We start from the raw sequence: 20662 nt of genomic DNA on the forward strand, positions 1-20662 counted from the left end.
CAGAAACTAATTTCTATAGTGAAAAATGTTTGTGTACAACATGATGTACTATGATAAATGAAAGAAATATAGCTCAATTAAAAAAACTTAGCATGCGCTACACATTTCTGCTGTAGGTGCTGTACATAGAGCGTTCATTTGTATTAACAAATGAAATTCCTCTATTGTACAGGTTAACAATTGGTAGCAGCTTTCATAAATAAATGAGATGTCTGGTTTAGGCAAGTGTGGTTACCTTGATTGGGGCATTGATGGTTGTCACAGATGTTGTTTATTGTATGTTTCTCCATAAGATGGGTTCATGTGGACTGTTTGAGGAAGGAGGGTGATGACCTTGACACCCATGTGCAAGATGGGTACACCTGCAGAGTGTGTAAGCATGTGGAGGAGGAGAACAGGCACAATCCACCCGTCAGCAGCCAGGAGCCTTCGTTCACTGACCCAGAGTCAGCCGAGGGTGAGTACACGTCTCTCAGCACTTGATTCTTTTCTGATGGGGTTGTTATTAATACAGTTGGTAGTATTGTATGGTTCTGGAGGCTTGACATACTGCTCCACACAAAGACTCTGTTGACACCTGAATCTGTGTCTGGTCATTCAATCAGAGGTCGTCACCTGGCATTAACCTGCATATCAAGTAATGATACAGGGCAAAAGGTGTTTTTAAAAGCTAGGTTTTATGTCAAACAAATTAAAATGTTTATACAAAAGATAATTCGAACATGTTTTTGATGACCTTCAAATAGATATGATTTATCGGCTCATGTTTGCACCAGTGCTAAACTCTTGAGATCATAATAGTCAACATCATTTTAATACACAATGAAACACACTTACTTTAAAAATGCATGTAAAATAAAATGTTATATTTGGTTAATTAAAATTTAGTATTTCGTAAAAAAAATGGTTTTAGTTTTTTTTGATTGTGTGTTTAGTATAGGATTTCTTTCTTTCTTAACCAGTCATGTGATGAGAAAGTAATCCAGGAAAAGTCTAGAATCTTTTTCTTATTTTTTTTATCATCATATATTTTCTTTTCTTTAAAAAATTACATGTCAGTTCTTCCATGGAATAATACAAATATACTCTCCATGTAATAAGTTTTTTGCATATTCTATTTTCCTGTTATGTTGAGGTTTGTTTTTGCCGTTTACTTTGTTGATTGCTGTTCTGTGTGTGTTATTGGTCAGTTGTAAGGTGCTGTAGGCCAGTTCTTTGATGTTAAGCACTCTTCATGACTGTTACAGAAGCTGTTGCACTGAGTGTGACAAAGATGCAAGACATGATCCTCTCTGCTGTCACCGATTGTAATTACAGTGTGTTTGACAGTTTAGCCCGAGACCTGAGCTTGTGAGCAGGTAGAGAAACACCGCTGCTATATCTTAATGCATCTTTCATAATATGCCCTAAATTGCTTGCATTTTTTTTTTTTGGTGTCGTGTAGGGATCACATTCTCCCTCTCATGTTAGTCATCATTACATGAAAATAGCTCTGTTTACATTTTTACATTCTGTATTTACAAGGGAAAAAGTGTTTGTCTTTGTAATCTTGTCTGTCCACCAATCCCTCTATTTTGTCACTTCACTTTTTCTCATTAAGTTTCTCCTGACAATAAATTAGATTATATAAGGAAAATGTTTTCCATATGCCATTTCATGTAGACTTTTTTTGGCCAGTTTTTGAGTCTACCAAGGATAATCCAGTAAGACATTTTTATTTTATTTTTGTTGCACACTACAAAGCTCTCTAAAAACTGCAACCGAAGAAAGAAACTAATCTCCTATGAGCTTCCTGTGCTCCGAGTCTCAGCTGGTGACCTGTCATCAAGACACTGGAAGCTAAAAGCAATTCTTAGTTTCTTTGGGCCCTTTAATAGGAATTGTAATAAGAATAGACTCTTCCTGTAGCATTGATAGTTAAGAGATTAATTTACCATATGCCTTTGCAGTGGTTACAACTACACCTCATTACCAATGATTTTTTTCTTCCTGTGGGCCTGTAGTGGGGAGTTGATGTATGTTGGCATGTGGTTGGCAGAGAAGGATACAATCAGACCCGGCTGTAAGGGCTCTTTGTAAAGCCAGTCATGCCATCAGCAATGTACTGGGCCACTGCCAGCAGCTAGAGGAAGCAATCATCCCATTGTTGGGCCCCCAAGAGAGACAGCCCTAATCAAGACAGAGACGCCCACCTGTTAACCAACCCTACCACACCCCCACTTCCTGATAAACACACACTAAGTGCACACATGTACACGTACGTACTAGGGTTGTCACGACACCAGAATTTTCATAACTTAACATTTTTAGTGAAATTTCGCAGTTCTCAGTGTCAGTTAATACCACAGCACGGACTTGAACAAAATACTTAGAAAAGGCTTGTTATAAATAAATAAATTAATACATAGTTTTAAAGTACAAAGTGGTTCTCCTTCTAAAATCCATTCAGTATCTCACTGTGGGAACGCCTCAGGCTTGACCAACTGCGGAAGCACCAATTACACCAGAGAGCTCGAGTGGGAAAGATGCTCCCCCTCGCATGTGCTTGTGCAGTCTATGGATCTTGGCTAAGGATTCACATCCTCTTTCTATAGCATGCTTAGTAGTTAAGCACGCCCAAGCTGCTATATCTACACCAGAGGGCTGCTCTATTTGTTCTAGTTTTCCTGAAAAAACCTGTGAGAGGACACTCAGGGTGGCGATAGCAGGAAACCAGGACCCATGCTTCTACTCTCAGACTCAGGAGACAGCTAAACAGCTGGAAGAGCCTAGTACCTGGGGTGATATCATGGGTGAGCTGCGCCCTTTCTTCGGTGATGCTCTTGCGGATGTGATTGGAGAGGATGATGGTGTTATTGAGGAATTATCTCCCCATCTTCTGGAGGATGATGAAGAGGAGGAGGATACAATCCTCCCTCTTAATACATCTTGTCTGCGGGCGCTTCGCTGCCTGGTAAAATGGAGCAGTTTTCAGCCTCCATTTTTCATACAGCATACCAGGTGGAGCTGTTAGAGGAGATGGGCTGTCAGGCTCTCCGAACCCAGCCCTTTAAGAGGAGATCTGAGGTGTGATAGCCTATCTGAACCTCCACACATCACGTGGGTCAGTTCAGAGCTGTGGCAGCTGTGGTGCTAGCTCTGGTGGCTCAGTCTCTCAGGCCTTTCAGAAAAGGAAAAAGTGGATTTTTTTCTGGAGTTTTGTTTGACTATCACAGCCAATGCGCCAACAGTGTGACTTGGGAAAGAAAAGGGGGAGAGTCGTTTGAAACCTGCTTGCCAAGGAAACCACCAGTCAGACCTTATCAGCCTGCTCGCGTGAGTTCCATGTCACAGTCAAGAGGGGGATATACAGTCTATAGTGGAGATCCCACCCCCCACCACCTCAGTATCCGGCTAATGTGTCAGCCCAGCCAAGGCTGGCTCAAGCTAAGGGAAAACTTAACAAAGAAACGTAGCCGCAGCAAAGCATTGTCCTTCTAACCCTCAAGGGTGCAAAAAGAGACAAGTGACCTAGGATCAGAACTGTTTAAAACCTGGGGACAGGGAGCAGCACCTGGGGTTTTCTGCTCCACTTACCCCAGAGTTCAATACTTTTCTTCCTCCCCTGGGGAAACGGAGAAAGTTGTTAATTGTAGATGGCCCAAGTTCAGTTGGTTTAAGGGCCAGTTCAGCAGGTTCACTCAGAGTTGTGCAAGGGACAAGTTCCTAGAGTGCCCCCTGCAATAATTCCCCTCCCTCCACCCACGGTGGTAATGTCAAGGGCAAAGGAGAGTGTTTACATAAGCAAAGAAGGTGTAAAAATCAGTGCTGTCAATCGATTAAAAAATGTAATAATTGCTATTTTTTCTGAAATGAATCGCCATTAATCCCACCTATCATTAAAGTTTATAAATATGCTTTTATATTGTAATAATTTCACATTCAATCTTCAAATTAATGCACAAACAACATAAAGACAGAATATCTCTTAATATCTGCTTAATGGAATTTTTTTTAATGACTGAAGGCCAGTATCAATGATGCCAAAACTGATTTTCTCTAGAAAATTGCCCCCCACCCCATACTTAACTATTGTCTATAACGATTCAACATTACAGTTAACTTGAGAGCTATTAATTTTAACATTTAAAAAATAAGATTTTAAAAAATAACTTCTAATTTAAGTGAACATAAAACAATCTTCACTCAAACACATTATAGTAGATGTCATATTTACCTGTACCCTTCTGCAGAAATATACAGAAATTGAATGTATCAAACACTAAATTCTAAATTAAAAAAAGATGAATCATTAAAGATATTAAAGTTATTTTTTCCTCTTTTTTTCTTTGTTCTTTGATTAATATACATCACAGGAGCTGGTTATTAGGTTGTTTTGGCTGCTATTTCTTCAAGAGCTGCTGCTGCTGAACATGATGCAGATCTGACAAGCATCAACTCTATTTACTTTTTCTGACACACTTAAGGTCTTAAAGTCTCTATTAATGAGCTGACGAGTTAAATCGGGGGATTAGATAAGTGTCCTGGCTACTCCAGGACAGTTTTGAAAACTATTTCAGAGACATGTTCTTGGGACACAACAGGGGCAAACAGATCTGTGGATTTTTTAGTTTGTTAGTTAGGCTTTCTCATTGGGTAGTAGACGCAATTGTAACGTGTTACAAGGACACAAATTTACCACCTCGACGTTGGGCCCGCTCTACACGTGGAATGGCCACATCCTGGGCTATGTTCAGAGGAGTTTCTATTCAGGAGATTTGTGCTGCGGCGATCTGGACATCAGCTCACATATTTGTGAGATATTGTAGATTAGATGTGACAGTCATCACTGGCTCATTTAGTGCTTGGAGTAGCGGTGCTTGATATGTACTGCATTTCATTCAGGGCATAATTGCATATTCTATAATTCAGTAATCTACACCTTGTGCTTGTGTTCAATGTATTATATTATGAAGTGCATCATGTTTGCTCAAGCATTAAAGCCATGATCACTTGTTTATCACCATTTGTTCATACAGCCTTATCTGCAATATGGGAGTGGTCTATATCCCATAGAGAGATACCGAATGGATGTTAGAAAGAGAACGTAGCGTTAACCTCGTAACCCCGGTTCTCTGATAACAGAAGTAAGGCATCTAATCTCACTGCCCTTCTTGCAGACTACACAGTGAATTATTAGCAGGCTGCGGGTGGGTTATATACCAGGGAGGTGGGACTCCCTGATAGCTGCTGCAATTGGCCTTTCAGTCTGACAGACGTGGTGTAATTGGTGCTTCTGCATTCAGTTACGCCTGAGGCGTTCCCATAGTGAGATACCTCACTTCTGTTATCAGAGAACCAGGGTTGCGCAAGTAACCTAACGTTCCCAGTGAAATAAACATTTGTGTAATAATAACAAGAACACTAAAATATAGATCAAAAACAAAGAGCTTGAACACCACCGAACTTGAATAATACTGGATTGAGTTATTGTAGTATGTCATGGACAAATACATTTGTAACAATGCAAAAGTTAACATCTGAATCAGTATGTATGTGTATATATCAAGCACCACCAAATATAAGAGCACAGAGTCAAGAGAGAATGTTTTGGATTCATCTTGCAAAAGTCCGTGAGTGCCACCAATTAAAAGTTTTATACAAAAGCAGAAAATCTAGGGAAGTGACCAAAAGTGCAGATTTTATGGGTTTCCCGGGTTTGTTCGCACTACAATGGAAAAGAGGATTAAACATCTCTCAGGACAAAAAAAATCAGTTGCATTGGTGACATGCAAATTTTTGTGTCGGTCTGAACAGATGCTTTAACAGACATTTATTCAAAATATTTTTTTTTTTCACTTTTCTTTGTGTGAGCAGGACTTTGTTTTTGTGAGCAGATTTCGTTGCCGATTTGAAATATGTTACTTAAATGTGAGTTTGGCAAAGGTTTTTTGTTTTTTGTTTGCAGTAAATCAGGTAATAATTAGTCATGCACTGCTTACTGCTTACCATTAACATACTGTAGCATGTTGTTAGCAAACTGCTCTCTATGAGCTACGGATGTCTGAAAAATAGTTAATTTGGAGTGTACATATAAAAAAAAAAAACAGAAGTGGTGAACCAAACCAGAACCATAAACGATTGGGTCAAAATGCATGAATGTGCCAATTGGACTTCTGAGTGATTCAGCGCTGAACTTTCCAGAAACTATTAAATGATCAATGATGCTTCATTTACTTGAGGTAAACATTGATCCATCGACTAATTGGGTACTTTTGTGTCTGACTGGTTGACTAGTATAAAGGACTAATCTTGTTGGTTCTAGTATTGTTTTGGCATTGAAGCAGTACTTTTGACAGCTTTAATACAGTTATAGATAGGTGATTATAGAACCTCTTTATTCTTATGGCCACATGTTAGAGGGAGTATTTTCCCAGCGGTGCAGTTATTTGACTCCACCACCAATCTAAAGTCTTTTTGTTGCCATGGATGCGTGATGCCATCAGTGATTCATCCCGACACGACTGAAATGAACCACAGTCACACTTATTTTCATGAACCAGTGCACAAACAGCACAAACACCTGAGCACAGATGGCTGATTGTATCTGCTGAATAGCTGCTTTGAGATCTGCGTCTTTCATGATGTTATAAAGTGTTAATCTGTTAGGCTGGAGGCTAGAGCCCGTCTGATGTCATACCCACACTGGGAATGATAAATCCTTTAAGTTCATCTGCTTTGCTCTCAGGCAGTGTGCAATGCTGCCAGGTGACACTGTCAGGTGAGTATTGTTGAGTGAAGTCAGTGTGAGGGCTTTTGGGAGTATGCAGACCCTGAGGCGTACCCGATCATCAATAATAGGTGTTTGAAAACCAGCATCAGTGTGCAGAATCAACCAGACAGCAGGCTTGATATGCTCTCTGGAGTAGGAATATGTCAGTATCCTGTTTTAATATCCTCTTTTTCCTTGTCTGTCCAGTCGGACTGTAGTCATTGCGCATCAATGCCTCATGACCTCAGCAGCCTTTCCCCTTGTTTGAACTTTGCATTTCCACTGAGGTACCCCGAGGCTTGTTTACATGCTGCCTTTACTGGGCAGCTCAACTAGACTTGAACCACTGTCTTTTCCCAGTGGTGAAATGCACTTTTTTGAGGGCCTCAGTATATAGCAGCCTTTAAAACATTGCTGATTTTGTGTGCTATTTTAAGGGGGTCTCATTTAGAAGTAACACTCACACTTGGAAGAAATCCAAAAATATTAAAAAAATATGTAATGTCTTGGCCATTATCCAGGCCTTCATCAGATTTCTGGTCAAAACGTCACATATATTTAAAACAATAAAGTTAGATTTCTTCAAGAGCAAATGTTGCACCTATTCTTATTGACATTGCTTTTTTTATTTGTGGTTGCACCTCTGTTGTTGGTGGGGCACCTCTGTTTAGTAATTTTAGTTCTTAGGGGTGTCGTAATAATTATATATATATATATATATATATATATAATATATTAGGGGTGTAACGGTACGCAAAAATCACGGTTCGGTACGTACCTCGGTTTTAAAGTCACGGTTCGGTTCATTTTCGGTACAGTAAGGAAAAGAAATGCAAACATTAAACTGCAGGTTGTTTATTACTATACACTTTTTAATAAAATATATATAAAATAAAATAAAAGAATAAGAAATAAAATACTGCTGCAAAGTTCTCCACTGAATAAAATACTCTCTCTCAAACCAATATCATATAATAAAATATAATGAAAAATATAAATAAATAACTATGATTACAGTGCAGCATTAACAATTCCAGCTTGTAGGCCTGCCTCTCCAGAACCGTGCTGTGCCTGCTGCTGTAGGTGACAGGGAGACCGCAGACAGACCAGGCTCTCGTCTTCATGACAACAATATCCATACTTCATGTTGAGCATAAATATAAAGCCTACTGATAAAGGACACCGTCAACAGTATTGACGGCAAAATAGACTACGTATGTTTGACAGGTGCAATATTTGAAAATCGATAACTATTCATTTATTTTTTAAATTTATATCTGAATTTATGTCATAGACTTTCAAACATCAAAGTCTCATGAATTAATATGTATTTGTGTACAAAATGACATATAAACATATTTTCCTATTATATTTTGTCTGGAACGCTTCCAACACGCGCGCGTGTCACGTGAAAAATAGGCGTCGGTTCTATTTCTAGCATGCACGCGTTTTCCTGAGATGGGCGTCTCAACGCAGGCAGCCTGCAAGCTCTAACCTGTTAACATGGGAGCCGCACGCAGCTGAGACGCTTGCGCCACGCATCCAGTGTTTCGCCGGCATTAGAATCAGCTGCAGGGTGGGATTTGTGCTGAACGCGGAGACTTCCGCCACTTAATATGTATGTATATATATATATATATATATATATATATATATATATATATATATATATATATATATATATATATATATATATATATATATATATATATATATATGTGTGTATGTCATGTTATTAAAACACATATGATAATATTGTAAATCTAATTTAGTGCCTGTAACTATTTTGGTAGACCATTAGTGCACCTTAACACTGGTTGCCCACCCATCAGAAAATGGACAAATGAAGACTTCTGCTCTACAAAGTCATGGCGGAGATCAGATGACAGATGAAATTGAAACCCTCTACCTACACCTGAGAAATGTTAGCTCGCCAGTGTGGGAGTGTTTTGGGTTCTTGAGATGTTAGCTCGCCAGTGTGGGAGTTTTTTTGGGTTCTTGAGAAATGTTAGCTCACCAAATGGGGGAGTTTTTGGGGTTTTTGAGACATGTTAGCTCGCCAATGGGGGAGTTTTTTTTTTTGTGTGTGTGTGTGTTTCTGTTAGAGCCTGTCTGCAAGAATGGGCAGAATTTTCTCTCCTTTACCCTCCTTATTTTAAGTGTGAAACAACACAAGAAAACACTAAAGTATACCAAATTAAAGATGAATCCTAGCATTTTTATTTCTGTGGAAATTGTTATAATATTATCATCTTTAATTATGTTGCTGCAATAGTCATAGTGAGTATCTGTAAATGAAATGAACACTGTTAATGCATTTACGTAGTTCAACAGTACAACTGTTTAAGACACACACACTAGTTGTATTGCTCCTGCCGATTTGTAGATCATCAAACCAATCATTTTTAACAATTTAGGTTTGGTGCACAAATTATCCTGCACATTTATGTTGCAAGTATAGTGTGATCAAATCATGTGGCTTGTTGAGTTAGACAGTTTTGCACTTTTTTTTAAGTGATTAGACAATACAGTATGTCACAGAAACACACTATCACCAAAATCAATTTAACTTCAGAAGACACAAGGTGATGTGTGTGTGCATCTATGTAGGTTTGTATAGATGTGAGTGTTTGTTGTAGCATTCTTTGTAGCACAGCAACCTGGGGGAGGGGAAGATATTAGACCGTGACTTGTCCGCCTGAGTTAAAAATAGCTAGGAGCTCTAAACTAGTGAGGCTTTCATCTTCCCTGTGCTTCTAGTGGATTGTAAGTGTAGAGACGTTATCAGGACACTGCAACCAACCTAACTCATTTTTAGCTCTTTGAATGATGGCTGCTCTGTCATGAGTCTTTGATGGCTCTACACTGTTTCTTACACCCCAGGTTAGATTCGGGTTAGATTCATGATGTTTTATTGCAAGGATATATAGCATCGCCAATGTATTAAAGGTGGTCATGGAAAATGGTATTTTCTTGCTCTTTAAAATAAAGTTGATATGCTATGTAATCAAATTTAATATCATTCACTTCAAGCTCCTCCTCAGGCAGTTAACAGAAACTAAACAAAGAAAACTATTTCTTATGAAATTGTCATGTCTGTGACATCACAGCCATTAGCATTTACGCATCAACACCTATTTATACAAGTTTCTGACTGGCTAAAATACAGAATCCCTATCAATATAGTTTGTTGTTACGGAAATATATTCGAAGTTTGAAATCATGTGTATGTAAGGCGTTTGAACACTGTTTTTGTTCTAACAGTTAGTCTTGCATATGAGTGAATGAGTAAAAAAAAGGGCAGAGCATGGCTCGTGTTTGTTTATTCATTTCTGTGTGCCCTGTATGAGACCATCTCAGCAGTGTCTAACAAGAGCAGGGCTCATAAATATGTTGTCATGGTGATGCCTGGCACAATGGGCTGCAGTGGCAGCTGAAGTATTCCTGTTCCCTGCTCAGAGTGAGGGAAGCATAAATGTATGGTGGAGGAGGGGGCAAATAGACCACTCTTGAATTTGATATATATACAGATGGATATAGAAAAATACAGATGAATAATAGAATCATTTTTTGTTGTTGCCCTATTCATTCTCTGATCAATCAGGCTATGTTGATTGGGACCAAATGATTAATTATGCATTAAGTTATGATTTAGGATTGCAAAACGGTTATTCTGTTAAAACAAAGAAGTCAAATAATTTGCATGTCATCTGATTGATGGTGTGAATGGTCACTTTGAATATAGCTATAAAGTTCTTAAAGCTGAATATTTCTCTAGATTTCTCAGATTTTTTGAAGTTGTTGAATAAACTTCAGTATATGAATGGTATCCCTTTGAGTAATACACTAAACCCCAGGTTGTTTCAGGGAGGTTGGACATGTAATAAGTCAGTGGTGCCGTTCTGTTCATGTAAAAGTCTGTTCTGCGTGTCAGATTCTTTGGTGCATGTTGCGATGCAGTTTGAGCAAAGATAATTGGAGTTCTGACAACCAAACACAAGCAATTTATTTTAATTCAGGAAAACAGTCAATGACAATAGTGTCCAAGATAGACTTTTTTCAACAAAAGTTTAACTTTAATGACTTTTACAAATGTCATCAGTAGGGATGTCAATGATGATCGGTGACTGTATATAATAACATCATCATTCATTCACAATGTACTAATTAAAGGGGGGGTGAAATGCTATTTCATGCATACTGAGTTTTTTACACTGTTAAAGAGTTGGATTCCCATGCTAAACATGGACAAAGTTTCAACATGGACAAAGTTTCAAAAATTAAGTTGTACGTTTGAAGGAGTATTTCTGTTCCAAAAATACTCCTTCCGGTTTGTCACAAGTTTCGGAAAGTTTTTTTCGAGTATGGCTCTGTGTGACGTTAGATGGAGCGGAATTTCCTTATATGGGTCCTGAGGGCACTTCTGCCGGAAGAGCGCGCGCTCCAGTATAGCAGAGCAGAGAGCGGCTGTGCACAGACAATCACTGATCAGAGCGAGAGCATCGCGAAATATCACAAAAGGAGTGTATTTTTGGTTGCCAGGGCAAGACAACCCTGCACAGATTACCAAAAAAAAAAAAAAAACAGCATTAAGGGACCAGTGGATGGAGTTTATTTTTAAAGAGCATCAACGGAGTTGTGCAAGTGTTTGTTCCCTGCATTTCGAAGATGCTTGTTTTACAAACAAGGCCCAGTTTGACGACGGATTTGCGTATCGTTTATTTCTTAAGGATGACGCAATCCCAACGAAAAATGCAATCCCATGCCGAGACCCGGGTTCGAGCCCCGCTCGGAGCGAGTCGTTGCTGCTGCTGCTCTCGTTCAGTTTCAGCCTCTGGATCTGATTCTGGATCATAAATATACACTGAATCTGACTGTTAGCCATGGTTTGTTTTGGTTGGTTTTGTCCTCACGGTGTCACAGCTTCCAAACGCTCTCAACGCAAAAGCCTACTGGCGCTCGTGATTCTTTAGCTCCGCCCACACGTCACGCCTCCAGCCGGTCGTGTTTTTCCGGGAAAAATCGATACAGACTATCTTTCTCTTATGAATATAATAAAACTAAAGACTTTTTGGAGTTATGAAGGATGCAGTATTACTCTATAGGTACTCAAGATTAACAGGATATTGAGTGAAAACGAGCATTTCACCCCCCCCCCCCCCCCCCCCCCCACCCCCCCTTTAAGCTTTTAATGTGATTTCAACTTTAAAAGGTACATTAAAATAGAAACAACACAAAAGTTATTCAACATGAAAAGCAATAAAAATGTAGTAACAAAGTCACTTCATCAAATAACTGCGCTCTCAGGGCTGCGGGACATAGGGCAGATAGACTATTCATTCCTAAAACTTGTTAATTCTTTCCTACGACTTATTAATTTGTGACAATTGTCCATGTTTCATTAATTTTGTTCCCTTAATAACCCATGATTTAAGTGAAATAAGGGAACAAATTAATAAATCGAACAAATTCTTAATTTATAAAATCTTCAATTTCCCTTCCCATGTTTACCAAACACAGTAAGAGATGCGATTAAAAGTGAAAGATAATAAAATAAAATTATAGGGTTAGACTGTGAAGATTTAGGAAAAGCAGCAATGCCTAAATATTATTGAATTTGTGGAAACATAAATGAAGGCTATATCTCAAACGACATCCAGAGGCATGGTCACGATCTAACATTGTCCTGACCCTATAAGAGCACAAATCTTCTGTTTTATTGTGAGTGTGCACAAATGAAAGTTGTTTTTGTTTGTGTGTCTCAGCTGTTTCGATCGCTCCGGAGTTACGTTTTTGCTCATATGAAGAGGATCATCTTTTCCGTCTGTGTGCGAATGTGTGTCAAGTAGTTTACATTATAAATAATAGTTTAACATTCAAATACTTTGCGGATATGGAAACATTTGGATTTGTGCCGAATGAGACATGAGCAGTAATCTCCAAATAAATCTAGCCAAAGCCACGCTCGCTCATCCTCATGTGCATGCATGTACTGTCACGATCTAATGCACTAGATGCTGGATTTTTTTAAAACAAATAGGCTAGGCTACCGGAACACAAAAATTAAAAATCAGACATTTACCAGAACCAAATCCAGCAGGATCAAATTGATGTGTGCAACAGTTTGTTTTGCTGCAGCAGGGCTGGAAGGAAGCGGTTCACTTATTAATGCACAGTGCATTCACGCGTGCACCAATTACTTTTGGAGTAATTTTTGTTTTAAATGCCATAATGTCAGTTGAAAACATTGCAATTGAGTTTAAAAATACAACAACGAGCACCCCAAAACCATTTAAAGTTGCTTTAACTCCCAACAAAGTAAAATGTACGACATTTTCTTCATTTTATCAAATGATCATAATCACATCTATTTATTTTATAATCCTGCTACTAGCATTTTATTCATACTAAAACCCCATTAATTCAAGTGAGAAAGCATTTTGTGTGTGTGGGATCATGGAAATAATCTATATTTTACATCCCTAGTCATCAGTGTAAAAAGTAATAATGTTTTCCTTACGCCTTGAATTCATCTGAATGTACACATTGTTTGTTTCTAAGAAAATATTATTAAAAGATTATGCTAACCAAACAAAAGAGATTATTTTAATGAATTTCATTGTTTTAATGGGGGCTTTCTTCAGAGGCACGTTCACGTCACTTGAAATATGAAATTATGTATTTTTTTATAAATTAAATGAAAAAAAAATGAATGTCATTTCATTGATCCTTATGGATGTTCAGCATAGTAAATGTTAGTCCATTTTATCTTTGTGCAACTCAATGCTTCAATTTCCTATCCAGAATTCTTCATGGCTGTTGAGAAAGTAAATGAGGCTGAGGAGGAAGTGGCGTTGGAGCCAGAGGCCAGTGCTAGTCCACTTCCTACATTTCCAGAAGAGTTCCTGTCATGTAAGTCTTTCTTTTAGTCAGATAATCATGTCCATGAAGTGTGCACAGTATTTAGTATTAGTGTCTTTTTTAGCCATAGACATCTTATTTATTTATTTATTTATTGGCACAGCTGCTGAACCAGCCCAGGAGATCCAGGTTACTGTCACTCTGACAGAGGGTTCCGAGCCTCCTCTGTGCACATCCACTATAGTGGCCTCTTCCACTACTGAAGACCATAACCAGGAGCACAATATAATTGGTGCTTTGGAAATGGGGAAGGAAACAGAAGATAAGCTGCCTGATACTACAGAGGATGAACCTGAAGCAGACGCTTCAAAAGCTCTTCCTGCTTTGCCAACCAAAGAAACTTCCACCAAACACTCTCGAGCACAAGAGGAAGAACCCATGGAAGTATGTCCCTCAGACCCTTCCAGTACGAAGGATAAAAGTGTGACAGATGTCCCAGATTCCCAGAGTGTTGTTGAGGAAATTGTGCAGGAACAGAAGCAAGACGAACAAGAGCAAGAAGAGGAGAAGGTGGCAGATCCTGAAGTCACTTGTATTTTACCTGAGCCTGATAGTGTCCCACTGGTTGCAGAGTGCAGTCCTACCGTGGAAAGGAACACTACACCTGTCAGCGACCGCAGTTTCTCCAGTTTCAGCTCTCCCATTGAGGATAAGAGCCTCGTCTTGAAACATTCCCCAGGACTGTCCCCCGAGGGCTCAACCAAGTTGACCCAGTCCCCATTTTCCACTGAAGCCTCACCGAGGGAGACGTCTCAAAGCCAGACGCCTACCCATGGCCTGAATCTGGCTGGATACAGCCCCAGTGTTTCCAACACCAACTTCTTCCCCCTTACGCCCAAGATAGGTATGGGAAAGCCAGCCATCTCAAAGAGGAAGTTCTCTCCAGGAAGGCCAAGAGTAAAGCAGGTAAAACTCCTGGTTTTTGGCCTTTCTTTCTTGTCTCTTTAGGACACTGATTCTGTCTGTGATCCACAGTTTTCAGCCACACAGTAATTACTCCTTTGCTCTCCATGTTCCTTCGTCACATTGATTAGTGCCAGAGCGTAGCGTGTATTAATTAACATGGAAAGGCTCTTACTGTGCTCTCTCTGGCTCAGTCTCTGCTTCGCTCACTCATTCTTTTTCCCGCTCTCTCTCCTGCCTCCCAGCCCTCCCCCCCACCACCACCACCACTGCCCTTCTCAAATACATCACTCACAGTATCCCGGGAGAGAGGGGGCTGGGAGTTGGCTCCAGAGGCAGGGGTTTATGCTAGAGGAACATAAAGGAGTCTTTTTGGAGGTGTGTAATTCGGATAACTGCTCACTGAGCTGGAAAGCACAGCAAAAACCCATTTCCCCTTTGAGCTCTGGAGCAGGGAGGATGCAGAGAACTTCTTTTTTAGGACCTTCTAACTTATCATAAATCTAAATTAATCCTGACATCTTTGTGCCCAGTAGAGTAAACTTCAAAGTACAATTAATTGAAGTATTCTTCAAAACAAAGATTCTAGTGTGTTCGTTCCCATCTCTCTGGTGCAAACCTTGGCATTTTAACTTTGGTAATGCTTTTAGTATCATTGACGCACATACATAGACCATGCCAAATATGGTAAACTGAAGATCAATCGTGCTTGCTTGACAGTTGAGAAACAGTGAGGTTTTTTTTCTTTTCTTCATTTGTTGTGGCTGAATCTAGCATGTTTGAGTCTCCGCAAAAACCGATGTGGTTTGTTTCTCGCATGTCTTGCAAGTTTGAGCTTTCAGGTTTACCATGTTTGAATGTATTTGTTGTTCGGTTTATATATGTTAATGAAAGCCTAAATTAAATCAGTTTTTATAGCAATAGATTGAATCTCTTCCAAAAAATGTGGATTGAACCTCTTGATTGGTATAGATATTAAAAATATCTCATGTTATATCTTGTGTTTCTGAAAGATGAGAGAAAGTCAATAACGTGGTGGTTAATAAATGACCAAATTTGTATTTTTAGGTGAACTATCCCTTTAAAGGTGCTGTAAGCAATTACAGCTGTTTTTCAAACTTTATTATTTTGCTAACCTACACTACACATCCTGTCTTTAAAACACAGCTCTCCAAAAGCATGCCAGGAAACTCAATGTCAGCAAAACGTTAAATGTTTCCCAGAGGGAGAGCATTACTGATTGGCTAAAACCTCTTTCTTTGTTATCTTTATACAGTATAGGTTCTAAACTGTCTAATATAATATGTCAGGACATCTGATTAAATGGTCTGTTAGGTATTAGGGATATTATATGTGTGGGATACCAAACAATTAGCTTGTGACAAAGTGCTTTCTGTAAGATTTCAATGGGATATGTTGTTGTTTTTTGTTTTTCAGATAGCTGGCTATACACATTGATATTTTAACAAAACATGCTTAGCAGTTGTGTTTGGATATACTTTACTTTTGTAAAATCTAATGACTAGAAGAGTGTATATGTGTCTTTATATGCTAGTTGTTATGGCTCTAGTTGCTTTTCTCTCTGGAGTATGTGCCATCTGGACGCAGGGCAATTTAAAGGGTGGGCAGCTGTCATTGGCTCCAACTGAGATTTCCGGTTTGGTGTGTAAAAGTGCGTTCATGAGTATGTGCACGCCCCGTGTTATTCTGTGTGTGCCTATAAGAGAGAGAGAGATTTCGTTTTGTTGTGCAAATGAGCTTCTAGCGTTTCATCATTTTCTTGAAGTAACACCCGCTGATTCTCTTCAAAGACGATCAGGCGTGCCTTCCGCTCTGAATGTTGTAGAAGTTTCAGAGTCCTATAGGGATTAGCTTGAGTTTTCATTTAGAAATATGTATCTCTTAGCTAAAAAAGATTTAATATTACCACATACATGTTGGTAAAGTGTCTCTTGGGCGCCTATGATTCAAGCTAGAAGTGTTCATCTCTCCATTTATTTTACATTTGTAGTATATTTGTTTATTTTGAAAAGACTCAGGGCTGGAAATTCAGTATGAAGACATGCTTCTTCCTCCGCATACTCTTACTGAACTAACATTGCATGGCTGTCAATAAGCAATCGAAGACATCACCAATATCAAAGCCATGATTTTTTTTCTTATTGTCAATACATAGTCAGATTTGATTATTTGCTGTCTTTATTCACAGGCATGTTGGCATGATAATATTTGTTTGTTTCTCAGTTGCCTCCTTCCACTCATACTTTAATGTTTAAGGAGAGCTATTCTTTTCTTTCTTTCTTTCTTGCTTTCTTTCTTTCTTTTTGAATCTGTAATAACAAATCTTGGGTCTTGTGCCTTAGGAATGGTCATTGCAATGGTTCAAGTACTTTTGTTTTATTAGGAAGCAATGTTCTGAGTTCAATGCAATGCTCTGTTTACAACAGGAGTTTGTTGATTACCACAGAAAATAATGTTATATATAGCATGAAATAATGGAAAATATTGGCCTTTTTTTTTTTTTTTTTTTTTTTTTGCAATATTATGGAAAACAATTGTGTCAGGTAATCAACAACACATAACACTGTTGTCCAGAGACATAAAGTTGCATTGGATCTCAGACATGCATTAAAAGTTATGGTTTGGGACAAAGTGATACGTGACAGGAAAAAAAGGCAACCAACTCGCGGCTGCTATTTATTATTTATAATTTAGAAATAATTTTCATTTTATAAAACAAAAAAGGCCTTGCGGTGATTGTTATGCATTGTAATTACACTGACTAACCCTCATTAGCTCATTAAACAGGCTAAATGCTCCCCATGATGCTTTGTGCTTTATGAAATTCTCTGTTTATCTCAAAGAGCTGCTTGTTGTCATGCTGACACAATCACGCTCGTTTAGTACAAATAAATAAACAAGGCTGTTTCCATGGAGGCATAATGATGCATTATAATGCAGATCCTCATGCCTTTTTCTCTGTTTGTAAGGGAATTTTGCAGAACAGAAAATTAATTCTGTATAATTCCGTCATGTTTCAGGAATTTGTCCCAAATTTAATTTCACTGTACTGGCTTGATATTATGCATTTGTGTGGAAGTATTGCATTCATTTGACGTGCTGTGTTCTTATTGCTGGCTTCACATTTATTTTGCTGCATTTTGTCACCCCTCATCTTCCCCTCATCACCAATATACCCTCCACCTCCGTCTCTTCTCCGCCGCTTTACCTCAGGGTGCATGGAGTAACCGTAGCGCAATGAGCTCGCCCTCCTGGTCTCCAGAGCGCTCGGACGCCTGGGACAGCCCTAAGACCAGGCCGCATCACGGGCTGCCCATCTGGACCATGAGATTGGTAAATGAGGGGAGGGGGTTGAAGGGTTGGGGCTCTGCAGGGGACTGAGCTTTTAAGGTTGGTGTGGGTCATAAAGCATCAGCTGGTTTAGTCTAGAAAGTAAACTCAAAAATGGTTTTTAAGGGATTATGGATGAAAAACACAAGTGAGTATGACTCCGTGGTTGTTGTTGCTCCAAAATGTATGTTTGTTACTAGTGTAGAATTCAGGCCTTGATATGATATCCAACTTGTTCATGATATAATATGACATTGCTATACAATATTTTTATGTATTTGTAATTTGACTATTTTTAGCCTGGCACGCTGTCCTAAAAAACATAATGCTCATGGCGTGATATTCTGAAAAACAAAATAAAAAAATGAGACGCAACACACTAAGGCTAGATATTTGGAATCAGGGATGCACTGAAAAAGCTTTGTAATAATGTACAACTATACATTTCCCCAGTCATGATTCTTCAGTGCCTCTTGTCCTAAAAAATGTTTTTCTTAATGTCATAATCATATGCTGACATAAACAAGGCCATATGACCAGGTTTATCCAGTAACCAGTCCCCACATATATTACTGAAGTTCTGATACAAATACAAATACAAGCCTCATCCCTCATTATCTTTTACTGAATATTCAGTTTAACTCTGAAATGCATCACTTTACAAAGGTTAATGCTTTGATTTACAGTTTTATGTTGTTATCCATTACACATTTCCTTGTTTACATTGTATTTTGATCTAGTGAATATTTCATATGCATGTTCATATAACAAACCCTGCACATATCTACAAAAGCATGTGCATGAGACACCAAAATTGCATCCTTCCCATTGCAGCTGTATCTCATCAGAATTGCTGTTCTTCTCTGTGGCTGCACTCGAGCAGATTTAGAGGAGTGCCTTCCTTAAGCCTCCTCTATTTTTTCCCTCTCCATAATTCATTTCTGCACAAATTAGACTCAGACTGTAAAAGCGACAGAGTGCGCCAGGCTTCCTTAGGCAATCTTTCTAAATGAAGTTGACGTCTCCTGTCTGAGTAGTGCGGCTTGGCTACAGTGAGGTAATTACCTGGGAGGAAGTGGGAATTGGGCCAGAGCTTTAGCCTCGATGCAAACGCAACGTGACACCTTCAGAAGCAGGGCAAGTTGGCAGAAGCCTGGCCTGAAATGTGATCTGTAAGTCAGTGTAGTGTTCAGGGAGCTGAGCTGAACCTCAGAGGGTCAGGTCTTGGGATGGATGGATGAGTTTGTAGCACAAACACAGATGCAAACGGTTTGGTGCCTTCCAGAAAGTTTTCCACCTTGTCAAGCTAGGTTATAGGTGGATTCAGGTAATTATTTCTCCTAAACAGCAGAACCATTTTTAATGAAATCATTCAAGCAATATTACCATTTTTTATTAGAGAATAATATGTGTTGATTTCTATGTGAGCTGTGCAAAGTTTTTCTTTTCTTTTTTGTTATTCGTAAAATGTAAGGCAAAAAATTATTTCATGTTAAATGGTAACTTGTTATTTTTTTAATGCTGGTATGCTGTTAATTTTATTATCTTGATTATCTAGTTATTGTCTAGTTGAAAATAGTACACAGATGACTTCAATAATTGAGCAATAAAATTTAATACTTTAGCAGCATTTTTTAAAACTTGAGTGCGAGGAAATGTTTATTTTCTTCAGTGAAGGTTTCTGAGTGATGATACAAAAACAACAACAACAACAACAAAAAAGCTAATTTGTACAAGTAAATCAAACTGGAGACACTCTTTTAACATTTTTTGTGAGGTTTAAATCAGCAATTCCATTATAATACAATAAGCAGACACAAAAATGGCCTACAGTCACGGTCTGTAGAAAACTTAATGTCTAGATATGAAGCACATTAAAGTCATTGTGATATTCCAATGTAGGTTTATTTTATATTTGATATATCATCTGTATTGCCCTTTTGGCTATGAGTATTTGCTCATTAGTACTATACATTCACACTCATTTTCACTCTCAAAGTGTGCCATATGAGAAAATAAATAATATCGTTCTCTCCATCTCTGTCTGCCAGGGTCGTGGATCTGGTTTTCCTGGAAGGCGGAGACCCAGGGGAGCTAACCTGTCTGGGAGAGGTGGCAGGGGACGCTCCAGGCTAAAGACGGAGAGCATCCCTGTGGTGACCCCTGGGGTATGAAGCCCCCACCTCTACAAGCATAAATAAAACAGTGCTCAGATGTGCTTAATGTTCACATTAAAGCTTGAGAAATGCACTCACGCTCAGCAGAGCTTCAGCAGCAGTTCCCAGCCCAAATGGCCTTTTCAAAATAGCAAATGCTGACATTTTCCCCAACACAAATGACTTGTGATGGGGGAGAATGAGCCAGCATGTACTTGGCTGCCAATACTATAAAATAGGCAATTTTGTACTCAGCAGCCATCCTGTGGTCTACACACAATAAAGATGTTGTCTTAACTTTATCAGCCAGTCTCATTACAGTCCAATACCACAGTCAATTTTCATGTAAATGCCTATTTACACTGAGTGTGAAATTTCTATCCTTAAACTATCCATACACCATTACACCAGCTAAACAAAGCAGTGTTACTTTACCCTTAATCTATAAATTGAATACATTCTGCATATTTTTCATCTAGATGATGTTAAAACAAAATAAAGACTAATATATTATAAATACAACATTTACATTGTGCATGTAAGTACAATGACCCTGCATTGCAGAACCAACACTGCAGGC

General features: G+C 38.7%; 1 protein-coding gene across 12 annotated transcripts in view; it reads left to right on the forward strand.

The window, feature by feature from the left end:
- The window catches only part of kmt2ca (lysine (K)-specific methyltransferase 2Ca), a 137316-nt gene that overhangs the window by 66569 nt on the left and 50085 nt on the right, over positions 1-20662 (forward strand). For 11 of the 12 annotated variants that reach the window (XR_008183338.1, XM_052596569.1, XM_052596571.1 and 8 more), the window contains exons 12-16: positions 294-457; positions 13556-13663; positions 13776-14578; positions 17810-17929; positions 19978-20094. Coding sequence is in view for 11 of the 12 variants with exons in the window: in XM_052596569.1 (XP_052452529.1) it covers positions 294-457; positions 13556-13663; positions 13776-14578; positions 17810-17929; positions 19978-20094 (1312 nt within the window). In the remaining variant the exon portion in view is untranslated. The remainder of the gene's footprint in view (positions 1-293; positions 458-13555; positions 13664-13775; positions 14579-17809; positions 17930-19977; positions 20095-20662) is intronic. The other variant, XM_052596574.1, reaches the window with a different exon arrangement.

Source organism: Carassius gibelio, chromosome B24 (genome assembly GCF_023724105.1).
Source record: "Carassius gibelio isolate Cgi1373 ecotype wild population from Czech Republic chromosome B24, carGib1.2-hapl.c, whole genome shotgun sequence".
Taxonomy (NCBI): Eukaryota; Metazoa; Chordata; class Actinopteri; order Cypriniformes; family Cyprinidae; genus Carassius; species Carassius gibelio.